This window comes from Eumetopias jubatus, unplaced genomic scaffold (assembly GCF_037043125.1).
Source record: "Eumetopias jubatus isolate StellerSeaLion01/CBP00866 unplaced genomic scaffold, mEumJub1_p1.0 scaffold_8, whole genome shotgun sequence".
In the NCBI taxonomy this organism is placed as follows: Eukaryota; Metazoa; Chordata; class Mammalia; order Carnivora; family Otariidae; genus Eumetopias; species Eumetopias jubatus.
Window position 1 is genome coordinate 104,755,221 of NW_028274814.1, and position 26,161 is coordinate 104,781,381.

At 37.3% G+C, this 26,161-nt stretch overlaps 1 protein-coding gene across 1 annotated transcript in view; it reads right to left on the reverse strand.

The window, feature by feature from the left end:
• Positions 1–26,161, reverse strand: part of LIN7A (lin-7 cell polarity scaffold A) — a 117,337-nt gene that overhangs the window by 23,424 nt on the left and 67,752 nt on the right. The window contains exons 3-4 of the mRNA XM_028105483.2: positions 12,542–12,613; positions 9,993–10,202 (exon numbers count right to left, since the gene is read on the reverse strand). Of these exons, the coding sequence (XP_027961284.1) occupies positions 9,993–10,202; positions 12,542–12,613 (282 nt within the window). The remainder of the gene's footprint in view (positions 1–9,992; positions 10,203–12,541; positions 12,614–26,161) is intronic.

Here is a 26,161-nt window from a genome sequence, read left to right on the forward strand (position 1 = left end):
TAGAGCCGTGGTATATTAACAACATCCTGGCTGTGCCTTAGGCTGGTGCCAGCAGTCTGTAGGCCAATATTTAATAACCTAAAAGAATATTCTTTCTCAAGCCAGTTAAGCTTAAACTGAATCATCAAGCACAGCTTTTAGGCAATAGAAATTGGCTTCTCTGCTAATGGTTAAAACAATAACTGGTAATTGGGTTTGGTGAATTCCTCAAAGCCAAAATAATGCCCGATCTTGATGTAGCACTGAATTTGAAGACAAATGCTGTATTCCTTTGAGATAAACCACAGAGTTCTCAGCCAACAGAAGAAGGATGATTACTTCCATTTTCTGCATTTGCAAATTAAGACTCTGTAGCAACAGGAAATACAGACAGACCCATCTGGGAGTTTGAGGAAAAAGGCTGTTGGATAATAATATACAGTAATAATGGTGCATGTTTTGTGGAAAGATAAAGTCTTCTTTTTGCCAATGCTATCTATATTTATTAACTCTCTCTTTTACCCTCATTGCTATTAGGCAAGGTAGATAGGACAGGTGCCCTTATATCAGTTTTGAAGATGAAAGAACACCAAAAAATCCAATGACTTGCCAATACCAGCCAATGAATAGGCTCCATCTGCCTCTGGACTTAGGATGGTCAATGGGGGACTTTTACTGTTTCCTAAAGACAAACAGAGAGCAAAGGAAATGACTTAGTCTGAGATGGGAGTTTAAATATACATGCAGGCAAAATTCTAAGATAGGAAAGGGACTCTTGCCTGTCTTAAAGGAAAGTTATTTACATTTACAGTTAACATAAATAATAGTTAATAAGAATTAATGTTAGTGGCAGGTACTTTCACACACTTTCTCTTAATCACATCTGCCCTGCGAGAAAGGTATTGTCATTTCTGCATTATGCATGATGAGTTAGAGTTTCAAAGAGTAAATGATCAGGCGCCTGGTGGCTCAGTTGTTTAAGCATCTGCTTTCAGCTCAGGTCATGATCCCAGGGTCCTGGGATCGAGTCCCACATCGGGCTCCCTGCTTGGTGGGGAGTCTGCTTCTCCCTCTACCCCTCCCCCCTGCTTGTGCTCTCTCTCTCTCTCTCTCGTTCCCAAATAAATAAAATCTTTAAAAAAAAAAAGTAAATGATCATATTATGGTTAGAATATGCTTACACTCCTCAGAAACTATAAGAACTTGAATTTTAATGTCTTAATTGAGATGTTGAAAATATCAATTGTCAAGAAAGTAAAAGTTTTCTAATTTCCATTAAAAGTAACATAGAAAGACAGAAAATGGTTTCTGAAGTTGCTCTCAGGTGCCAGATCTTAGTCAAGTGGTATAAGGATATAGAAAGAAAATGTAAATAGAGAAAAAACAATCCCATACTTAAACAGTGAAAAAATATTACACATTTCATTTCATAAGGAATAGACATAGAAGGTATCAGAAATCCTTAGACTGTCACCAGATTTCAGAATTGATGGACATCAAGATTCCTCTCACACTTAAAATAAAAGGAAATAAAACCTTTTTGGTAGCACCTATAAGAATCTGCCCCATCTGGTTCCCAACCAACTCTTGAGCTCCTCTTACTTGACTCTCCATGATGCAGTCGCCCTGCTCATATTCAGCCAGTCCCACGTGGCAAGTCACGGACTTCCTTATCTGGGTGCCCCGACACAAGCTCTGTCCTTGCCCTGTGTCTCAGCGAGACTATCCCTACTGCTATTAAAAGTAGCTTCTCATACTCTTTTACACAGCACCTTGTTTTCTTCTCCTTTTCCCTTTCTGACACTTGTCACAGTGCTTAATTATGAGGCAGTTTTATATCTGGAAGTATAAATGTGTGTTTTTTGTGTGTTTCCCCCCCATACCCCTTGGTTTCCTTCAATCCACACCTAGGTGACAAAAAAAAAAAAAAAAAGACTCAAAAATAGCTGAAAACCTTTGGCTGTACAGCAGAAAGAAATGGCAGCATTGCTTTTCATCATCCAAAGACAAGATAGAATTGGGGCTGGGGGAAAGGCAAAAAGGAGGCCGAAAGGCTTCATTGACTGTACAGACAGAAAGTAAAAGGAGCAAAGTTCCCAGAGTGGGAGGGGAAGAACAGGAGTAAAATGGGAAAAGATTCAGCACATGCTGACCCGAGAGTGGAAAACCAATGTGCCCCAGCCTGTGGACAACTGGTCGTATTCCATAGTCCCGGACAAGTGCAAGCCCTCTGGATTTAGGACATTAGCACACTGCAGAAGGCTGGATAACAGCCCACAGTGGTCTTATTCCCTGGAACCTATAAATGTTGCCTTACATGGAAAAAGGTTCTTTGCCGAATCTTAATTAAATTAAGAATCCTGAGATGAGGCGATTATCCTGCACAGTCTAGGTGGGCCCTGAATGCCACAAGTGTCCTTATACGAGGGACGTGGAAGAAGACCTGACACCGAAGACAGAAGGCAGAGACTTGCGCGAGACAGCCACACGCCAAGGAATGCAGGCAGCCACTAAAGCTGGAAGGAACAAGAAAAGGATTGTCCTCTAGAGGGAACACAGCCCTGCTCACACCTTGGTTTTGGGTCATTCAACTGATTTCAGACTTCTGGCCTCTAGAACTATGAGAGATCACTTTTCTACTGTTTAAGCCATGAAGTTCGTGATAATTTGTTGGAGCAGCCATAGGAAACTAATCCATAGCTGGAGTGAAAATCTCATTATCCTGGCCAGTGCAGAACTGAACTCAATCACATCAGGGTGATGTCCTTTAGGTTGTGAGAAGTGATAGATATATCACCGGTTACATATCGATTTATGTGTACACACTTATTATTATTATCAGTATCATTTTCTTACTCTCTGCCAGGCAGAAATTTCCATGAGAGTTACAACCTTTTTTATTTGGTTCGCCATCTATACCCGGGGCTTAGCTCAGCAGCTGTTACATAATACTTGCTCTACAAATAATTGTTGAATGAATGAAAAAAAATTGCTAAAATAGCAGCACAAAATGAGGAAAACACAAACAACACACAGTAAAAATAACTCTGAGAAAGACTGCACCAGCAACTACACTGAACGGTCAAATACCCATTATCAGCAATCTAAATAGGGATTTAGTTCAGTCTGACCCCATGTGTAGGAATGCTTTCTAGCGTCTAGAGATTTGTCCTTTATTACTGACTAAACGTGAGTGTGTCCTGGCACTGATACGTTTTCAGTCAGTTTTACCAGCACAATCTCAGTGGATGCTCAAAAGCTCAAGTTGAGCAGCTGATGTCCGAGAAGCAATATTCCCAGTGCCCTTTGCTGCAGGCTGAGACCACAGGGCGGGATACAGCAGCTGTAGCCTGTGAGCTATTGTTACCTGTTTCTGTGGGGGAGGCCAACCTCACGAGCCACCTCACAATGAAGGGGACTGGACCACCACCTGCTCAGCGTTGCCATGTACCGGATGATATGGCACCTTGTGTGTGTGTCATTCCCAAGGTGACTGGGATAAAACAACACAGTTGCATTTTTCGTGGCTCCTTCATAGTTGTGAGTGCAGTGTCACAGGAAGTCATCCAGAGAACAAAAACTTTCAGTACTTGACTGAAATTCCAGCTTGCACTCCTATTTAATTATAACTGAAACAATCCTCCACTCAGCTGCAGAGAAAGATGAAGAATCTGGAAATGAGTCCCAGGCAGAGAGGAGATGTGAGGAGAATAGCTTTCCTCGAGGCCCCGGGGCTGAGAACGGAGCTGGGGACCCTCACACCAGGCATCTAGGGAAAGTGAAGGCTGAGGCTCTGCCTCCCTGCCTGCCCCCTCTGAGGTCTCCGCCTGCTCCCCTCTGACAGGCAAGAGGACATCGGCAGGGACCGCGCATCAATCCGGGCTGTACCTGGCTGGTCCAGCCTCGCGGTGGCCTCCGAAATTTCTGTGTCTGGCACGGAGCAGAGGGAGGGGTTAGGCAGCTATGGCACAGCTCAATACATCCAAACCAAGCTCTTCAGGCCCCTTCCGTATTCGGAGCCACCTGAATTCAAGTAAACGCGTCCTTTTCCAAAACATTACTATTTTTAGGAACGGTTCTTAACTTTTGAAACTTTCCCCACTAATAATGTGCTTACATAAACCCATAAAGGTTAAGATTCTTTTCTACAGATGGATAAAAATACTACTTTATGAATGGCTGAGAAATTTACCTTTAAATTACAATGAATAAGGCCAGACTGCCTGAGTTAGAATGTCCAGCTCTATCATTCAGTAGCTGTATGACCTTGGGGAAGTTTCTTTCTTGTTTTTTTTTTTAAGATTTTATTTGTTTGACAGAGAGAGACAGCGAGAGGGAACATGAGCAGGGGAGAGTGGGAGAGGGAGAAGCAGGCTTCCCGCGGAGCAAGGAGCCCGACGGCGGGCTCCATCCCAGGACCCTGAGATCATGACCCCAGCCGAAGGCAGTCGCTTACTCGACTGAGCCACCGAGGAGCCCCGGGGGAAGTCCCTTGATTACTCTCTTCCTGTTTCCCCATTTTGAAAACGAGAGTACTAATAATAGCACCTACCACAAAAGATCATTGTGGGGAAATAACAAATTCATTATGGAAAGTGCTTACAATGGTGTCTGGAGTTCAACAATTCTATATGGAGCCTTGGCTACGTACAGGGACTGTTCCAAGGCTGAAGGTAAGGCCATGAACAAAAATTACTGCTCTCAGTGGGCACACATTCTGATGAGGAGCTTAAATTTTCATAGAAAATTTAAATTAAATTAATTCTATGAAAATTTAAGCTCCTCATCAGAATGTGTAAATTAAATTAAAATTTCATAGAACTCTTATTTCATAGTAATTTTTAAAAAATCACTTTATTTTTGTTTTCTCTTCGTTCAGATAACAGGTAAATGAGATTTTCATACAGATTTTCCTTCTGGGATGCTGTAGCTCCACAGAGCTCAAATCTAAGGAATTCTAATTTTTGTTTCGTCCTCACTCCACACCCGACAGCATTTCTGCATAAGTAATTTAGACTGTGAGTACTCACCCTTAACTTGGCTTAGGTATTTATAAAATGGGAAAAAAGCCAAATTCCAGGAAAACAATTTATTCTGTTCCATCCCTAAACTTTTACTCATTCATCTGTTATGCTTAAAAATCAATTAGCACTGTGCATACACTGTATCAACAGCTTTATTTAGGATTAACTACAGAGCTGGGCAAATTTAACTGCAATTTTCCCACCAATGATGCTCTAAAAACATGCATGGATTTCAGAGGCTAATGAAGAACTCTTCTCGCGGTGCCATATATTTAAAGTTCTTGGGCTTTTACTTTATCTTTCTGTCTTCTCCCACCTGTCCTCTCTCTCATCAGTACCAGTAGGATATCATACTTCAAGTTGATTCTTTTGAACTTTCTCTGTTTAAAAAAGATTATTAGGAAATGATTATAGATTCAGAGGAAGTTGAAAAGAAATAGAGAGGGAAGTCCCATGTGCCCCTGACTCAGCTTCTCCCAATATTAACATCTTGTAAAAGCATTGTTTAATATTAAAAATAGAAAATTGACGTTGGCACAATCCCATAGAATTTATTCAGATTTCGTTGGGATCGACTTTTTAAATAACTAATAATTGCATTTGGTAAGCATCAGTTATGATCAAAATAAAGGCTGGAATTCAGTTCATGTATGTGTATTTCAGTGTGGGTTTCTGTGTATCCATTTCTGTGGGGGCGGGGGGAGGACAAACTCTGGCCTTACCCATTTCATGCTCGACTGTTCCGAGGAACATTTGGGAGAATATCACGTAAATGCCGTTCATAAACTGTAAAGTACTAAATAAACAGAAAGTATTATACTGTAGTAGATTTCTAAACTTTTTGTTCAGGAAAAATCTCTCATTAGTAGTGTACACAGAGAGTAGGTGGAGCCTACATCCTAAACAATTCCCTTCCTTCTTTAACATTTCATCAGATACAAGACTGCTCATCTCTGGATGAACTTAATCATTCTCCACAAGGATGGAACCAGGACTGAAGCACAATGAGGTATGAGCTGAACAGCACATTCCAGAGCTGGAGCGGTCTCCTTCCATGTCTGTACACTATATTTGTATTAATTGCCCTGACACTCACATTAACAGGTTTTTGTGGGTTTTTTTTTTCCCAACTTCCCTCATATTCCTCTTGAAATCAACTGAAATCCCTAAGCTTTTTTTTTTTTTCCCTCTCAGGTTTTGATGTTTAAGCCATTCCTCCCTGATTTTGCACATAGGTAGTTAGTTTTCTGGGCACAGGAGCAAGACTTCATGTAGATTCTCATTAAATTAGGCCTATTCTATCATTCTACTGAGATTTTTTATATATATATCTGGACTCTATCACTAAATTTATTTACTGTCTCTGCTGGCTCCACATTGGCTACACCCTTTACAAATGGTCCTTTAGTCCTTTCTGAAAATTGCTGAAGACATACTTGTGCATAGAAGGGTGAAAAGGAGATCATTAAAAAGCTATAAATTCGAACTGTAACATTTTGACCTTCTGTTAATGTTAAATTTTAATTGAGCACTCAGCTCTGTTTTTACTGAGGGTTGACATAAGAAGTAGCCCTACACAAAAGACCTCTGTATTTTCTAGAAAACTGTATCAGGTGATTCGATGTCTCATCTGTGAGAATCCCATGGGAAATTTCTCTGGAGCTCAGAAAAAAAAAAATTTTCCCTCCAATGATAGCTGAGCTGGTATGAGTTTCCTTCTGTTTTGTCTTCCAAGACACTAAGAGAAACTGAAAATCACCTGCTCAATTGCTGTACCTTTTCTTTATTTCTATTTATTGATTTTTCCTTCTTTCCATCATTCTACTTTATTACCTAACACCCCATGTTAATGGTTCTGTATATACATATTTTTTTTACCAGACATTATGACATATCCTTTCTAAAAGGAGGCAGGGAATAGAAACATACATAATCAAGACATCTTTTCAAATATCTTTTCAGATGTTTAAAGATCCACAGAATAATTTCTTCACTTTTTAAGTAGGACTTTAGGAAATGTTCCCCAGAGTACTTGTACTGAAGTAGTTTAGATTTGCTTCAGCCCTTCAAATCACTTTTTTCTAAATTTTTTTTCTCAGTTTATAATGACATGTTCTCAAAATCTTCCACAGTAATTTCCCCAAATGGTACTTTAAGGTGTAAAGAGAAATAATTTGATCATTTGCTAATCTTTTCTCTTTTTTAGCTCTTCCATTATAGGGTTATTGTTTTTTCTTTAATTAAGTATTTTATCTGACTGAAATTTATACTGAAAAGACTTCTGGATTGGGTGTTAGAGGCCCAGGGTTCTTGTCTGGGATTAACAACTCTTTGCACGGCCAGGAGAAACTCATAAAGTTTCTCGTCTATAGAATGAAAACTACCTCTTGATGAACATCTGTTCAATATTAGGCACTCTTGAAATATATATAACTTACTTTTAAAAACTTTAAAATATGTAGCTTATAATATATAGTTTGATTATACGGATGTGCAATATTTGAAACCCCAATTTTAGGAGCTTAAACCAGGTGGTCAGTAAGAATTATATCAGAAAGGCAATATTCTAGAGCTTGGCCACCATAAAAGCATTTACTATACTATTTCACTGAACAAACGATGCTTTGCTTATTAGCAAAAATATGTCAGAAATGGATTCAAAATTGGTGAAACTAGTGACTCATTAACTACCATGATAAGTGGAACTTAACTGGTAAAATTAAAAGTTTTAAATATACGTGGAATATTAAAGACTTTTGGAGCCATTCCCCACCTTTGCATGAACAGGGTGCAAAAATCTTAAGGAGGCTCATAGCCCATACCATAGGATTAATGGCCTAAGTTTGATCACTAAACCTTCCTATTTCCAACTGCCAGTTTAATAGGATTTCTTGTTGTCTGAGACTGAATATAAGGGTAACAAAAATCCTGGCCCTGGAATGTCGTTTTATCTGCCTCAAGTGAAACCTTTTCCTCAGGTAATGACTGAAACATCTGAATGGACAGAGAACTAGAATTTCTCTCTCTCCCTCTGCTCCTCCCCATTGCGTGTTCTCTCTCTCTCTCTCTCTCTCAAATAAATAAAATCTTAAAAAAATAAAATTAAATTAAATAGGCCTGCATGTGTAGCAGAACTTGCCTTAAGATTTATGTTTAGCAAGGCTAGCATTAACTATCACAGGGCTACTGCTAACCCTCTTCAATAAACACACTTACTTAACAAAGGTGTGTGTCAACAAATTATCACAGGACAGTTCTTAAAAGACATTTTGCTTCATTTTAATCTTCATCAGAGCCCTTCCTTACCACTCCCCTTATTCCGGCTAGGAAATTCAAGTGTAGGGGATGTTAGCTTATAATCATATGAATATTGAGTGATAGAGCCTGATGCATCTGATTCTACTCTACAATACCCCCTGCAACCACCCAGATAAAGTCATGTGGTCATTGCAAGGAATAGATGAGAGATTAGGAAATGCCTACAGCTGCTTCCTTGCAAATACATGGGTTAAACAAAGGCTCTTTAGCTCCCTTGACAGATAGTTAAAAGTCAACCAACCACCTATTAAATTGATTTCATTGACATTTATTGTTGCTATATATATAATCACAATTCCTATTAATGTATTTTTGGTTCTTTTTTGTACTTTTCATTTTTTTCAAAATCTATACTTTAGATCTTCCCAATATATTCAGATAAACTGTAGTAAATTCATACACTGAGGCACAGATTACTTTGTGACATAATTGCATGACCTAGCTCTACTGGAAAGTTGGACTCTGAAATGATCAGTTGAAACATGCTTTGAAAAACTCATAGTTACCTAAAGGTCAACAAGAAAGCTCATCTCAAGCATTGTTACATAAAAAGAAGTAAATGAAATGGTAGTTTTAGAATTGGAATGCTGAAGTGATACAGAATATTCGTGGATTGATGATTTTGATGGCCGTCAGAGGTCAGCAGAGTTGAATAAGTAGTTTGGGGTTCTACAAAACTACTAGTCAGGCTAAAAATTAAAAAAAAAAAGGAATAAACAAAATGCATGATACAAATACACCAGAATTTAGCCCCTAGTTACCAATAGCACATTCCAGATGCATTTTATTTTGGATGTTGTGTTCTAAGCAGAGATCAACATGGTCACAAATAATCCAGATCTAGTTGATGAATTAAAATCTTAAGTTCTCAGGGAAAAGATCTTAGGTGAATACACAGGTAAACATTGATCTATTCTTATTTAAACTTCTGAAATTTATGCTTTTCGATTAGTTTTGATGTAAGTAGAAGTTAGGGGGAGAAAAATGATTCATTTCAGATAAAGTTATTTCTTTAGCAAGTCCTTATTACATGAAGAGGTAATGGCATCCAAGGAATACAAGGGAATGAAAAACAAAGTACGTTCATACTTCTACTTTAAAATGTTATATATTTTAAACTACCTTAACTTCATGCCAAAAGGAAAATATTTAGGATGAATACATGACATAACCAAACTTTTTGGGGGAACGAGGCTAATATATTTTTATTATAGCTGTACATTAAGGAATTAGCTGTGCATTATCTTTTTCTGTTAAAATCATCCTTCCTCTTTAATTAAAATAAAAAACACAGGGTGAGGAGTTCTATCTTTATTTTTTAAATGTGTGTATTTTTCTATAGTAATTTGAATAAAAAGTGCCTTGGAATTATTATGTTCTTCTAAACATTAAATCCATTAGAGTATCATATGGGGGGAAAATTCTACCAGTTGGGATGATTTGGGAGGATGGTTTTCTAACTAGTTCATACTTATCATCCCCAAACAGACAAAACGAGACACAAAAACTATAAAATGACTGCTTTTTGTAGGTCTACTGTCCATCAATGCTGAGGAAGCTGTTTGGACACAAAATTCTGATTTGTTCTAGGATTTCAACATTGACTTTAGTAACAGCAGTGGGGGGGAATGTGCTTAGGGGAGAAAAGCTCTGGTTATTTTATGAACATACCACTCCGTTCACTGATAGCAGCTGGTCTCCCCTTTTGAGGCCTCCGTGTCTTTCGGCCACCCCTCCAGGAATGATGCGAGAGATATAAATGGGGGAATTTTGCTCCTTTCCTCCCATCACGTTAAAACCAAGGCCTTCATCAGTCTTTGGCAGTTCGACTACCCGAGGGTGGGAGTGGCCTTCACTGGCTGCAAAAGCTGCAACTGTTGCCTGAAAGAAAAGATGGTCATTTGGTAATAAAACGAGGGAAATAAGGCTCATCGTATGCTTTGCAGTGGGTAGGATCGGGCAACTCCTCTTATTTTTATAGCATTCTCCTGTGAAAAAAAGAACACAGTGGGGAGGGTGCTAGCTTCATTTAAATGTCATCTATGATTCCTCTCCTTGGCAAAGCCCTGCCTGGCTATTTCCGGCTTTCTAGAATTTATCCATTATGATACAAATTTCCCTTCTTCATGAAACCCTGTCCCAGTTACCTGAGGCAGCTGTAATTCCTCCTTTTCTTGGACTCCGAAATAGCTTTGGTCCACAGACTACATCCTTATGGTACATAGGCTCTCACTATTCCGTATATGTGTTGACCATGAGCACCCGAAGGGCAGAGATGATGTAATTTGATTCTTTGTATGCCACACAGTCTACCCCAGTGCTTGCACATAAACGTTCATGAATATTTATTCAATGTACTTAGAAGCACTTATATGTATAAACTCTGGTAGATACGTATATAATCTTGCTATTGCCAGACCACTGGCTTTGCAAATTTAGTTTTTGGGTTTTTTTTTTTTTTTTTGACTGAGGATACCTAAAGGAAAATAAAAGCTAAAACAAATAATAAATTCAAACAGATGATTATTATTTCACATCAATATTTTGCATTATTATGAGAAGTCCTCTTATCTGGTAAGGATGTTTTCCCCTACATTTTACATTAATATTTCAACTCCTATGGCGTCGTGGGCAAAATGAGCAGCCTATGGTTCTACACCTACGTGTACACAATTTCATTTAATATGGACATCGTTTTAAGATTCCTATATTAATTTTTAAAAATAAGTTGAAAACACAACTTACCATTAGTTCCCACCCCTCATGGAAAGAAAAGAACAGCATTGAAGTAGTTTCTACCAAGAAAAGATTCTCTGCCTGCTTCTTATTTTCCACTTCCATTAACCTGCCTTAACCACAGTTGATTAGATGCCTACCATAAAGTGATTTACTCAACACTGTGAAAATACTGATTGCCAACTACTGTACATTCTTTTCCACACACAACATTATCACATCAATTGAGCATTATGCTACTGTCTGCATTTAGTGAAATTTAGTGAATGATATGGAAATAATGGCTTGTTTTTAGCTACATGCATTTGCTCATGCAAACCTTGTCATCATGCATAGATTTTAATGGCTGACATGGATGCAATGCAGACAGCCCAGAAACAACCAGAAAATATTGTGCTATTGCAACATTATGCTGCTATCCTGCTGTTCTACATGAATAAGAAATGAGAATGGCAAAACACTACATAATTCACTTTCCCCTTAATTAAACCATGTAGGGATCATTTTTCTGTGTGTGTTCCACTTCAGTACAAGCAAAGCATGATGTAATGATAGTAACACCCTCCTTTTGCCTGGGTTAAAAAAACCAAAACAAAACAACTTACAAATCTACAGTGTTCAGTTACAGAATGACAACTAAAAAATCAAGAGAGAAACCAAACGAGGTGATATAACACAAAAGAATTAAATGGAAAATGCTGATTATTTTCACCAGTTCTTGTTTCTTATACATTATTAGAAAGAGAAGAGCTTTTAACAAAGCAAGTCGTTGTGCATCTGTTAGAACACTTCTGTGTTTGTAAAATGAGAACTACATAAGTGATCTTAGTTTAAAGTTTAAAACTATTGTTTCCTAATGGTCTATTTTCCAGATAATTTCATGATCCCATTGTTATAAGATTTCTGTTAGTGTAAAATTTCCGTTAGATTTCTCTGCAATCTCTGGATTTGAGTCTTTAAAGAACGAATGTGGTAACTACTACAAAAGGTGACCGGCTTTCCCTTTAGGTCAATGTCACATTCTTTCAGCAAGCTACCCACTGCTCTGCTGAAGACAAGGAAGAATCCTGTGTCAGTGGGTCTCAGGTGAGTTCTCTTCATGTCTGACTCAAGTCAAATCTTTGGACTTGTGCAAATAAATCTTCATACACTGAACAGGGAACAAGTTCTTTTGGATCAGAGGCCTGTGTCAGAAAACCACGTATTATTTCATACAATGAACCAGTAGATTTGCTTGTGCCAAATGGACGTTTAGTGAGTTTAATGAAATCATTCTCCTTTCTTAAGCTACAGAAGCAGCAGAAACGTTCAATTTTCCATTAGGATTTTTACCTGGGAAGTAGTACTGGTTCTAGACTCTGGGCTGCCACTGATGTCTAAATTCTCTTACAGTGTACACACGAGAATACCTGAAACACACACGCGCACAGTCAATTACTAGATCACTGGGGTCAAGTATATTTTCAAAGTTACTCAAGCCTTACCTTTGCTGTAGCCCTGGCACGGAATTCAGGACAGCCATTAACAGTTATCGTTTCATGCATATATTGATACACCTAGAACGTTCACATAAAAAAAAAGAGTGCGTAAGAACATTAGGAATATCAATTCTTTCACTGCAGATAGGATTATAAATTTTCATTGTAAAATGCAAGTTCTCGGTCACAAGGTGAAATAGGTCTGGATAAATTATCCCGGTGATTAGGACCAAAGATCCCTCCTATTTTTTTTTGGTGGGGCACGGTTGCGGCAGAGAAGGCACACACTTTTATTATTTGGGTATCTGTGTTCCTCAAATATAAAAACTCATATATTTGGTTTTATAAAAACTACTTTGTCAGTAAGATTTTTTACCATTTCATAAAGCTCTGTCTCTCAAATATGTGATAAAATTATATATATATAATATAATATATATAACTTCCTGAATCTAAGTAACACTTTCTTTTTTTTGAAGATTTTATTTATTTATTTGACAGAGAGACAGAGCCATCCAGACGCCCCTAAGTAACACTTTAAAAATAGTTTTCAGGGCACCAGGGTGACTCAGTCAGTTCAGCATCTGACTCTTGGTTTCTGCTCAGGTCATGATCTCAGGGAGATAGAGAGAGAGCTCAACACAGAGTCTGCCTGTCCCTTTCCCTTTGCGCCTCCCCCCAGCCCCCCCACTCTCTTTCTCTCAAATAAATAAAAAAAAATCTTTAAAAATAGTTTCCTAAATTAATATTCCACAAGACTGGGGTAACAATATCTTTTCCTTGCATGTTGTAAGGTATAGTTACCCTTCGTGACACATATTCATAATTCATAAACATAGGAGATAAATGGTATTCAGGGGCAGGGACAAGTAAAGCAAGAGATTCTTAGAACTAGTAACAGAGAGCAACATATCAGGTATGGGTTCATGTTAACATTTAAGTGAAATAAAAAGAATAGAAGTAAAATCTGGACTCAGAATGATACTGTACAAAGCACACAGTTTTCGCTGACTAATGGACCGAAGTTTGAGACTTGCAGTCTAATTGGGGAACTGCGAGGTCCTGATTGAACCACTTTACCACTTTGACCCTCTTTGTGCCCATCTGAGAAATGGTTTTTTTACTTGAAATAATACCTTCAAGACCCCTGGCACTTAAAGAGCACTCCTTAAATATCAGGTATTATTATTAATTATGATTTTAGACAAAACTATGAAAATTATTGGAATGTAGTAGAAAAAAATGTTTTCCTTCTAAATTGTCAGGGATGGGATTATAAAATCTGTGTATCAGTGGCAATATAAATTGCTTCATCATAAATAAACTTAAGTATAGAGAATAACTCTTAAAGGATAGTTTGAAGACGTTATTTATTTTTAAATATTTTATTTATTTATTTATTTGACAGAGAGAGAGAGAGAGAGAGAGAGCAAGGGAGGGAACACAAGCAGGGGGAGTGGGAGAGGGAGAAGCAGGCTTCCCGTGGAGCAGGGAGTCCAATATGGGGCTCGATCCCAGGACCCTGGGATCATGATCTGAGCCAAGGCAGACGCCTAACAACTGAGTTACCCAGGCGCCCCTGAAGACAATATTTACAAAAAAAACTAACAAGATTAAATATGTTAGACTTTATGCCCATTTTAAAGATTTAAATAATAAATTGTAAAAATCAGTTGTATGATGTGTAGAGGTAAAAGTCCATTTGGAATTTTGCTGGGGTATTTTTTGAGAGTGACCCATTAGCTATTCAGTAAAAGATGAAGTAGAAAATTCATCTTATTTTCCACACTTAAGTAAAAAGTTATTAAAGTGAATTCAGAATGTGATTAATGCATCCATTCAACAATTGTTCTTTGAGTGTCTCAGATGGATCTCTTCCAGACATTTCTAAGCTGGCTCATCATTTCTCAAATACATTTGGTTGAATTTCCATTAATGCTGACTCATCTTTCCCAAGTGGCATGTTTAGAAGGAAAAAGACCAAGTGGCCTGGACTAGGAAGGTAGGGGCACCATTCAGAATCTACCATTTAGCCTTATACTTCACTAAATAACTGGGGTGTACAATTTTGGTGAGCAATCTGAATGGGAAGGGAATAGTTTTCCAGGAAAGCATTTGCATACCCCGGGACTGGTTAACGCAAATTCTCCAGGTTACCAGCAGAGCTGCTCAACATGTTGACACATTATTTCCTTGAAAGTGCATCAGTCTGTTTTGTAGAGCTATCTCTTCCACAAATTAATTCTACTTATTTGATCTTACAGCCCATTTAAGAGCAAGATTCTCCTTACTCTGCTTCTCTTGTTAATAATCTCTCTTAAATCTGATCCCTTCGTTCTATCTTTTTTAAAAAATATTTTTATTTATTTGCGAGAGAGAGCAAGAGAGAGCGAGCACGAGTGGGGTGAGGGGTGAGAGGTGAGGGGCAGAGGGAGAAGCAGGCTCCCCGCTAAGCAGAGAGCCCCAGTGGGGCTCGATCCCCATCCCGGGACTCCAGGATTGTGACCTGAGCCGAAGGTAGAAGCTTAACCCACTGAGCCACCCAGGCGCCCCTCCTTTGTTCTATCTTAACTCATTATATCTCTTGCTCAAAACTCTGCATCAGTGTCTTCTTTGGGTGTCCCACCACCAAACACTATCGACTTTAGTTATCATTGTCAAGGAGCTACCTGACCATGTCACTACTGTGCTTCTGGCTGTCTACGACTCTTAGAGTAAAGGTTGCAAAGTCAAACGCCTACAGGAGTCAAACCAGTGACAATAATGCGCAACCCAGGCTTTTCTCTAATTTCATTTCCCTAGTTGTTTTCCTCCACCCTCACTGTTCCGCAAACATATACACCTTCCTAACTGCCTAGACCTTTGCTCTGTTTAGAACGCCCTTTCACATGCCAGACTCTCATTTATCCCTGTTTAACAGGATGCTAAAAGACCCAATTATCATTTTCTCTGTTCCTTGTTCTTGGCTTCCTCCAAGCAGAGAAATCTTTCCCTCCCTCGTCAGTTTTGAACCATTTGAATTTGTCTGGGGTCATTCTGGTGATCTTTTCCAGGGAAAGTGCTATCTTTGCTTGCATCCAAGGATGTTTATGAGGACAATCATTAGCCAACAATTAGGATGATGAAATTGATGAAAGCAAATGCTAATTTTGTAAGTTTGTAAAATAAAGTAAATAAAAATTTAAGAATAATTATCTTTAACATTGCAATTTGAATTGTGAATTAAAAAGTAGAGTATGCAAGAGGCAGCAGTCTGTATAGATAACACACAGGTCCTGCAGACACCACGTATTCATTGTATGTTCTGGGTCAGTTACTTGATTTCACTGGGGTTCAATTTTCTCATTTGAAAAATAAGCCTTAGAGTTGTAACTAACTTCTAGGTCTGTTAAGAGGATTAAATAAGTTTAGAACAGTTTGCAGCATGTAATAAGTTTATTTTAAAAATAGCTATTATTACTACTATTATTATTAATATTCAATGTTTCCCAACTTATTTGACACTGGGATCTTCTGGGAAGAATCTCCTAGGACTGGTAGTCCATGAACACATTTTACAGAGAATTGATGGAAGACTGTAGTTCTCAGCTGGGGTTGTTTTTGCACCCTAGAAGACATTTATTTGGCAATGTCTGGAGACATTCTGGGTTGTCATAAATGGGGAGGGGAATGGTGCTACTGGCATCTATTATTAGAAGACCGAGAAGCTGCTAAATACCCTACAAAGCTCAGAGTAGCTCCCCATAACAAAGAACCATCTGCCAAAACGTCAATAGTCTTGAGATTGAAAAACCCAAAACTAAGAAACCATGCTATATCATTTCTTCTTATACCTAATAATTAGTAGGCCACAAAAAGGCACTTGTGTAGCACTGGCTAAAGGATCTTGTAAATAAATAAAAGGGTCTTGTTCAACAAATATCTTTTGGAGTAAAAAATCATGATTCTGGTGAGCATTTAAAGAGGACTTGCTCTAGGCCAAGTGTAATGCTAAGCATTTTATATCTGTAAGTTCATTCGATGCTCACAGCTTATGATTCAGGGATTCTACACACAAGGAACCGGCCACAGAGATGGTAACATGCCCGTGACCGCACAGGTAATGGCAGATTTGGTGCAGAGATTCAGATGTAATTGCCTCCAAAATCTTTTCTCTTTCAACCACACAAGGCTTTCTTCTTAAGACAGCGTCAGACTACTATTATTTTGGCAGCATTGGGGAAACAAAAATGTGGAGATATCACCAGTATTTATTTATATTTTGAATAAAGCCATCTAGGTTTAATATGATGCCTACCATTATACAAATGGTAGCTGCAAATGTATAATACAATTCGGAAACTAACAAATTCATCACTCCAAATGAAAGTGAAATAGCATTTTTAATTGACTTTTATTATTGTAATATACTAAGATTCAAAGAAAAGAAGTCAAATATCATTGTTACTCTTTTCTCCTGTAAGGCACCACAGATCCTTATCAGTTGGTCTTTAAACACTGGCTGACATGGTCTAGTTAGAGAGTCAAGTCAAAGCTGGGAGATATTAGTTCTATTTCCATTAGTTAGGTTGCCTTCTGAAAGTTACTTAGCTTATCATTTTCTGGGGACACAATGTATCCCTACTTAGCTTACTTTTCAAAGACAATTGTACAGATATTTGTAAAACTTTGAAGGAAGTTGTTATAGAAAACTAAAATATTTTACCAGATGCCCTGAGAGAATTCTTAAAAGGGAAAACAGAAAATGGGTTGCATGAGCTTCAACAAGGGACAGTGGGGCTTACAGCTTCCAGAATCAGTTGGGCCTCCAAATTTCTGGACAATTTCAGCTACAGCATTTCTAACCACATTCCATTTGGGTAAGATGGGTTTAATTCCTACTGAAAGTAAAATAATTTCTAGAAACTCTTGTACAGGTTTTAGCTTACATTTTTGTATCAGTAATTTACTATCTTTGAATAAGTCTCACAGATTCAATAGCATTTTGAGTATCTGGAACTTACTCCAAGCTATTGAAAATTTACAAATACAGATCAGTTCAATTAAGGTGATGGGGTTGCAGTCAGTCGATTCAGAAAGTGCGTTTAGTCATTCATTCAGCTAACAATCATTTAAGAGTTACTCTAGTTACTGGGCCAAAATATGAAGGAAAAAAAATTAATGGCTCCTTCTGAAACTTCAAATGAATGTTAACTTTCACTGTAAATTTAAAATTTTTTTTAAATAAAAGATTTACTCTTACTTTTCTTTATATTAACAAGCAAATAGACTACTTTTTCTGGATGGAAATTCCATCACTGAGAGAATAGCAAGTACAAATGAAGTAAAAGCTTCTCTTTCACTCCAATTTATTTACCAGGTTTATAACAGAATTACCACTTAGATATGTTAAGCTGAACAGGTAAAATTCTACTGCGATAGGATTTTTGCTTTTGAGCTTTCATTTATACGCAGGTTACATAGACCATATCAAAATATACACTTTACATTGAATTATTCTTCTTGGTCTTGAGAACTCTGATTGGTAGAGAGAGGTAGGTAAGGGCTGACAAATCTATATCATGAGTTTCTCATCCTGGGTCTCTTTTCTTTGTGATTTTCAGTGACCTACTATCTATGCGTCTACATAAAACCTTACCTTCAAGAGGCAATCAAAAAGGATAAAATATGTGGCTTCATAAACCATAACCCATGATTCTTATTAAATTCTTATGATAATAGCTACTATATATCTATTATTATTATTATTATGTGCATTCCTAAGATGCAACTGAAACTATGCCTTTAGAATTTAGCTGCTTGGCCAGCAAGTGTGGAAAACACCTTGAATTCGAAATTAGATTTTGATTGTTCTGTCTTCTGCTCTTACAGTTTTACTGTCTTTTGTACTTTGGTGTTATTCTAAAATTGCCGTGTGAGGCAGATACTGGGTAGGCTCACCTTACCTAGCTCCCATTCTCAACCTCCTCCTCCCTGCATTGCCTCACCATGGGACCCGTTCTGTCCAGTAAGAATTTAAGTGGAAGTAGGTGAGAGGATTCTGGGAAAGTGTTGTTCTCTTAGTATAAGTGCTATCCTTTTTTCCTTCTTCACTTCTTGTCCTGAGTGTGAATATGATCAGCTGTAGTACCAGCCTACCACTGCAAGAGAAAGGCCATGAAAAAGGACAGATACCTGGTCTGATTACATGGAGCTCCTGAAACACTGGAAGCAGCTGCCTTTATCTCTCAACTTGTAATGAAGAAAAATAGTCTTATTTGTTTAAGCCACTGAAGTTGGATTTTCTGCTACTTTCAGCCAAGAGAATTCCTGATTGCTATATTATTCGAGTAAATATTATACAGAACTGTGCTATCTTTAGGGTCTGTTTTCTTCGAGGCCCCTCCAATTCCAAGAGTTATATAACTTGTTCATTAAAAATTAATTCAAATTTGTTAATATCAGGGTTTAGAAACTGAGAGAGGAGGATAGATTAAAATGTAGCTAAAAAAAAGTAGACACCAACTCTTAGGAAAACTTTGCTAAGAAAATGGAAATACAATTTGACTGGGAGAAAATGTTTGCACAACATATATCTGATAAATATTGGCTTCATATCTGGAATATATAAAGAACTTTCAAAAGTCAACAGTAAGAAAACAATCCAATTAAAAATTGGAAAAACTCTTTGAATAGGCATGTCATCAAGGAAGATCTATCGGTGGCAAATATGAAAAGATACTCATCATCAAAGATACTCAAGATCATTGGTCACTATGAAAATTCAAATTAAAACCATCATTAGATACATCTACACTCTTTTACCATGTCTAGATTTTTAAAAAAATTAACAACACCTAGTATGGGCAAGAATGTTGAACAACTAGCACTCTTGTACATTGCTGGTAGGAATGCCAAATGGCACAGCCACTTTTGAAAACAGGATAACAGTTTTCCATAAAGTTAAACATACACTTACCTTAAGATTCCCTTATTTACTTCTAGCTATTTGTCCAAGATAAATAAAAACACATATTCATACAAAAATGGTATGCAAATACTTATAGCAGCTCTATTCATAATCACCACAAACTGGAAACAATTAAAATAGTCTTCAACTGTGAAAGAATAATTAAATGGAAGTACATGTATACAATGGAATACTGCTTGGCAATAAAAAGGAAGAAACTACTCATACATGCGACGACGTGCATGAATCTCAAATGGGTGTTGCTTGAGTGAAAGAAGCCAGACTCCATGACTATTTCATTTATATGACACCCTGGGAAAGGCAAAATAATAGGAACAGAAAATAGATCAAAGTTGCCAGAAGCTAGGGGTGGGGACGAGTTGACTACCAGGCATGAAGAAATTTTGGGGGTGTTGGAACTCCTATATCTTGATAATGGTGATGATCATGTGATTGTATGTGACAATTAAAGCTCTTAGAATTGTACACGGAAAAGAGGAGTTATTATTACTCTATGTGAATTATACTTCCATAAACCCAAATTTTAAAAAAGCAGAAAATATTTTGAGATGAAAATATTCTGAAACTTCATCATAATTTTGGAAATTAAAAACAAGGGCTTTGATACACTAAGACCTACATATATTTAAAATGTTTAATAGAATAAAAAGATGACATTAGTTCCAATGTTTTAAAGTTTATAAATGTGGAAAGCAACATATATGGATGGTAACATTTCTTTCAAGTACAAGATACTCCAGAGATTCTGTAGTACCTCATTCTGAACAGGCTGGCTCCTAAAATGTCAACAGAATTACAATTAGGATTAAATACACTCCTCTATATCAGTGACTAGAAAAAAGAAATAAACCTTTCAGCAACATTGTGAAAAATGAAAATTACATTAGACCGAGCTACCTCAAGAGGGGGAAAATAAAGTGGAAAGACAAATGATCAGACTTATTAGAGCAAATTAGTGAGAAACATAGTCCAAATGGAAAAATGATATGGTCTGAATCCTACCAATTATAGTGTTCATTAAGACTTGTTAAATGTATAGTTTTTATTTAAAAAGCAAGTAAGAATGTGCATTTTAAAAATAAGAAAAAGCCAATAAAAGTATTAAGACTGATATTTGTATCTGTATTTATAATTTTTAGTGGTTTTCTTGATTTTTCAGATTCGGAAACTCAGATAAGAGTTGAATAAAAGAAAGTTATTTGATATGGTATCTTGATTTCACAAAATATTTAAATATTCTAATGATATTAAAAGCAAAGATTGATACCTTTCCATATCCTTTTATAATTATAGGCCACCTGGGTAGTTGGACAACATTTACAATATTAAGTCACAATATATCTATCATAATATGTAAAAATATGGAAGGTTTTCTGAAAGCAGATTTTAGGCAGGGGATGTATTTAAAATGAATCTGTGGTCCTAAATTTAATTGCATTCAGTGGAGTGAAGTCCATGCATGCAAAAATCAAGTGCCCTGATGTGAATGTGTATACTATACTTCATATGGCTAAAATAAAATAGAGATAGAGCTTAAGTTACTGAAAATATAATCTGTTTATTTTAGGAGGTTTTATAGGAATAATTCCAGATCAACTGAAAACTGGTTCATCTATTAAGGAAGAGATATTTCAAAAATACCTAATTTTTGCCTTGAGTTTTTCTTCCATTTTGGAAAAATGGCAACCATAAATAAATGTTATATATTTAAAACTATAGCTATCTATGTATCTATCACATATAGTTTCCATATGCTTTTGTAGCTGTAAAACATTTTGTTTAAAACTGCAGTGTTAGAATTCCTATAAACGAAGGAATTTCAGGTATAAAACTTAATGTCTAAACCTACCAACCATTGTTTGCAAAAAGAAATGAAAATGACACATGCTTGTCATAAGTCATGTCTGCTACAATTAGACCATCAAAGCTCAAATCAATCCTGCGAAAGTCCAAGAAGGATAAAATTTCCAGAGTAATGTCTTTTTCTACTGCTTTTTATAGCCATCAACTTTGATGAAAATATGCCACCCACTGGACAAGAAAAATACTGACAGGTATAAAGAAGCAAAGGACAATCTCTTATTAGGTTGAAATGATTTGCAAAAGAGGGTTCAGTCATTAAGGCAGACATTTGGTGGTATTGCTGGAATAATCAATATGGTGACTGACATTGCTTCCAGAAATGAGCCTTGAAGTAGAAGCATTCCTCCTTGGTTCAGTGACAACTGTGCCATGCAAAATACTCTATGTCCTCAAACCAGGAAGGGGAAGATAAATGGACTGTGCAGTTTTTAGTCACAAAGGACACAAAATACCTTTTTTTTAGGCAGTATGCCTCATAACTTCATTACTATTTTTTTCTTTTTTTTTTTTTTTAAAGATTTTTATTTATTTATTTGACAGAGAGATAGAGTACAGGCAGGCAGAGAGGCAGGCAGAGGGAGAGGGAGAAACAGGCTCTCCGCCGAGCAGGGAGCCCGATGTGGGGCTCGATCCCAGGACCCCGGGACCACGACCCGAGCCGAAGGCAGACGCCCAACCTACTAAGCCACCCAGGCGCCCCTCATTACTATTTTTTTCAACTATGCTGATACAGTATATAGTAAATGCCTTTGAGAGAGCACTTCCTTTTAGCACTGAAGGAAAAACCTCAGTTAACACTCTCCAATACAACTATTATTTTCCAGAAGCAACTCAGCTTTCCTACAGAGGCTCCTACTTCACCTGTCTCCTGCCAAGATACAGCTGACAACTAAGTCATCAACAGGATAGCATTACGTATAATTAAAAGCAAAAACAAACACATAAAAAACACTGAATTTGAAGACTGAAAACAAATACGACGTTGTGGGACTGAAAACTTCTGGCCTCCCCTCCCCCGTGTTAACCTCTGCATACCTGTTTACTTTTTGTCCCAATAGCCACAGGGAAGGAAGGCTTGGCTCATGTGATTGGTCAGCAACCAGGAACTGTATTCGGCCATGGTTTTACTAGAGGTACTGATTGTTTCTAAAAGCTCAGCCATCCATGAGACACACCTTCATCCCTTTCTGTATCCATGCCACAAGAAATCAGGCAGGAGTTGCCGCTTGGGGCAGAGGTAGCTGATCTTGTTGTTTTATAGTCTACTTTCTTAGGCCTAAACAGACATCTCAGATTCAGACTGGAGAAAAGGGGGGTTCATTTAGGTGTCTGGGCCCAACCTTCATTATCCAATCTATATTCATTACTTCCCATGCAATTAACAAAGCGGTAATGTGTTTCCTATTTGGTTTTGGTCCTTTCATCTAGCTTCCTTGGTTGGTAACTCCCTGAGAAGGACGGCTGAAATGCAGAAGAGGATTTGAGCACTCCTGGAACCACACTGGCTATGAAAGCATCTTAACAGCACTGAAACTTCAAGTCTGTCTCTCACAATCCACTTGTGTATGTCCAAGTTCAACTACCTGACTCAGACTTTCTGCTGCAATGTGATACACGCCATCTATTACTTTCTTCAAGGAACACTAACTAGACCACAGCAGTAGAAAAGCTGGATTGAAAGGGTCCATAATTTGTGACCAATCTCGTGTCTTAGAGGATTTATGTGAAAACAGTATTACTCTATTGAAGGAAAATATAGCCTCAAATTGCAAGTGATCTCCAATGCTTAGAGTTAGATGAAGATGAAGAATATTTTGGACAAAATGATGCCTTTAAATATCTACCCATCTGCCTAGCCAAGTTACAATGGAACTAGGAATTTTTCTGAAATGCTGTTTATAGGTTAATTCTAATGAGAAGAACACATTAAGAAAGTTCCCCAGCACTCTATAGCCTAACTGATGTGGGAGGGATGACAGGGCCCTTAAGGAGGGTATTCAGGCGTCACTTAACACGGAGGATTAAACGCCCCCTCATGCCCAACAGTAAATGGCACATCTTTTAATTTGTTTTTGGTTTTGTAGGGACTCAGTAGGAAAACTACTGCTGTGTTACATAACACAGTCCTCAAATCTCTATGAATTTTGAAGTTTCCAGAGGTTATTTAGATCACGTGTTTTAAATGAATTAAAATGGCTACACTTATACTTAATTTTCCAAAGGGAAGAGAAAATACTTTGTTCAGTTTTATAGATTTGCAAAGAATTATTCTGTTATATGATAGTACAATAATTAGTTGTGAGGCTATAAAACTGAGGAACGGTTATAATTTAAAAAAAACTGTGTCATTAACTATTGATATCTCTACTTATTTTTATGATTGGTTTATATTTCCTAGTGGGTTCTTTACACATATAACTTTCATAAAGTAAGACAAATTAAATGCTTTGTACAAATCATTTAATAACTGCAGGAAAAAAGTGAGATCATAAATAACAGCATTTCCACAGGGTCCACATGGCAGGTGGTCAAGCCACCAGGGAGAAATCTCTTTCCTTATGGTTGTCTCAAAAATAATTCCCTTAAGGCAGCTCTTTCCATCCTGTCCTTGTTACAGAGCCAGAGTCCTGTGACAGGAAACGCCTGAGCAAAATGTTGGGAAGATGTCATATCCAATTAGTCTAACACCATTCACAGGGACTGGATTATCTCTATTTGCTTATTTGGGGTAAAATTCAAATGAGGTTTGGGGCTTAAAAATTTGTCTCGTTTTACTGATTGGATTAAGATGATGTGAAATTTCACAAAAGATCCCAAAACACTAGAATATTGCTCCTTGGGAGCAATTTTAAAATTTAAAATTTACCAATGTACTTAAAATTTTGTGAGTGTTGTAAAATTCATTTCCACTTCTTAAAATAGGTCTTTATGTGGTAAATGAACTAATCATCTTGGGTCAATTCGGTGTATATGGTCACTGTCACAGAAGTCATGTGAACTAATAAGTAAACACTAAAGAAAAATTTAGCTCAGTTATTAAAAACCAACATGATTATTCAGTTGATTGAATTAAAATTATTATAGCTAATAATAGGTTTCCAGGGTAACAGTAAAAATACAGGATGCCCAATTAAATTGGAATTTCAGACAATGCATAGATTTTTAGTTTAAATATGCCCCACACAATATTTGAGACATCATAAATGGACTGGGGTTGAAAAAGAGATTATTACAGTTTGGCAGGCAAGAAATGTTGGATAAAATTCAGAGCAAGATAGTGAATACCATTAAGGAGTAGACTGAACAGAACTTGGTGTTGGTCGACTCCGGGTGAGAAAAGATGGGAAGAGGTCCCATTTGGAGGTGTGGGCAGGGAGGCAGGATAATGTTTTTGACTTTGGATGATATTGAGTTGTCTTGTGATCTCCAAGAGATGTTCAGTAGATGGCTAGATATGTAGATCTGAAGATCAGAGGAAGAATATAGACTGTAAGATACAATTTGTGAGTTATCCACTTAGTTGGCAAATGAAGCCCTTTGTGTATGTTATCCTCTAGGAGAAATTTAGAGTGAGAAGATGGGGTCTTGAGGGGCTGGCTCTAACATCTACTTATGTAATTTATAAGTTGAGCTTTAGTCTTATATTTAACCAATGGAGCCAAGGCATCTTTTTTGAACTTAAATAACTCACATATATGCCTTTTTCCAACGAAATATATCCAGGAGAAAAAGAACACAAAGAAATACATTTTTTAAAAGTGAGTTGACAGCAAATGTAATTCATATACATTACAAAAAATGTGTACAATATAGAAATGTACAAGCAAAAAATTACAATCATTTATAATTCCATATTAGGATACAACCACTGTTAACATTTTGGGAGATTTATTTCTAGTCTGTTTTATTTGTTCAATTTTAAAAATCAACATCAATTCAGTCATTATATGCTTTTTATAATCTGATGTTTTACTTAAAATGTTGGGAATGTTTTCCTCAGGTATTAAATACTCTTTCACATTATTTCATTTTATTTTTTAAAAAATTTTATTTATTTGAGAGAGAGAGACAGAGCAATCATGAGCAGGGGGAGGGCAGAGGTAGAGAGAGAAGCAGGCTCCCCACTGAGCAGGGAAGCCAGACGTGGGGCCCGATCCCAGGACCCTGAGATCATGACCCGAGCGGAAAGCAGACACTTAACCCACTGAGCCACCCAGGCGTCCCCTCTTTCACACTATTTTATTTTTTTATTTTTTTAAAGGTTTTATTTATTTATTCATGAGAGACAGAGAGAGAGAGAGAGAGAGAGAGAGAGGCAGAGGGAGAAGCAGGCTCCCAAGGAGCAGGGAGCCCGATGTGGGACTCGATCCCAGGACACTGGGATCATGACCTGAGCCGAAGGCAGACGCTTAACCATCTGAGCCACCCAGGCACCCTTTCACACTATTTTAATTGTGCCATCATATTTATCTTATAATGTGCCATAATGTATTTATGAACAAATGACACAAGAATAAAAGGCACTCTATACCCTATGTATAGATCTTATCATTGTCCATGTGAAAGAGTTTATCAATTACTATTTTCACTATAGTTTATATACTTGATACTTATTCATTCCTCCCTCTTCTCTCATATGTTCAGATAGACTCAAGAAAATACAGACCCATTTACTTGTAACTAGAAGTCTGTTAAGAAATGGAAGAAATGGGATACGGTCGCTAGAAAAGAGAAATGGATTATAATTACTCCCTGATCAATTACAGTATGTTCACTGCCAAATATACATTAGA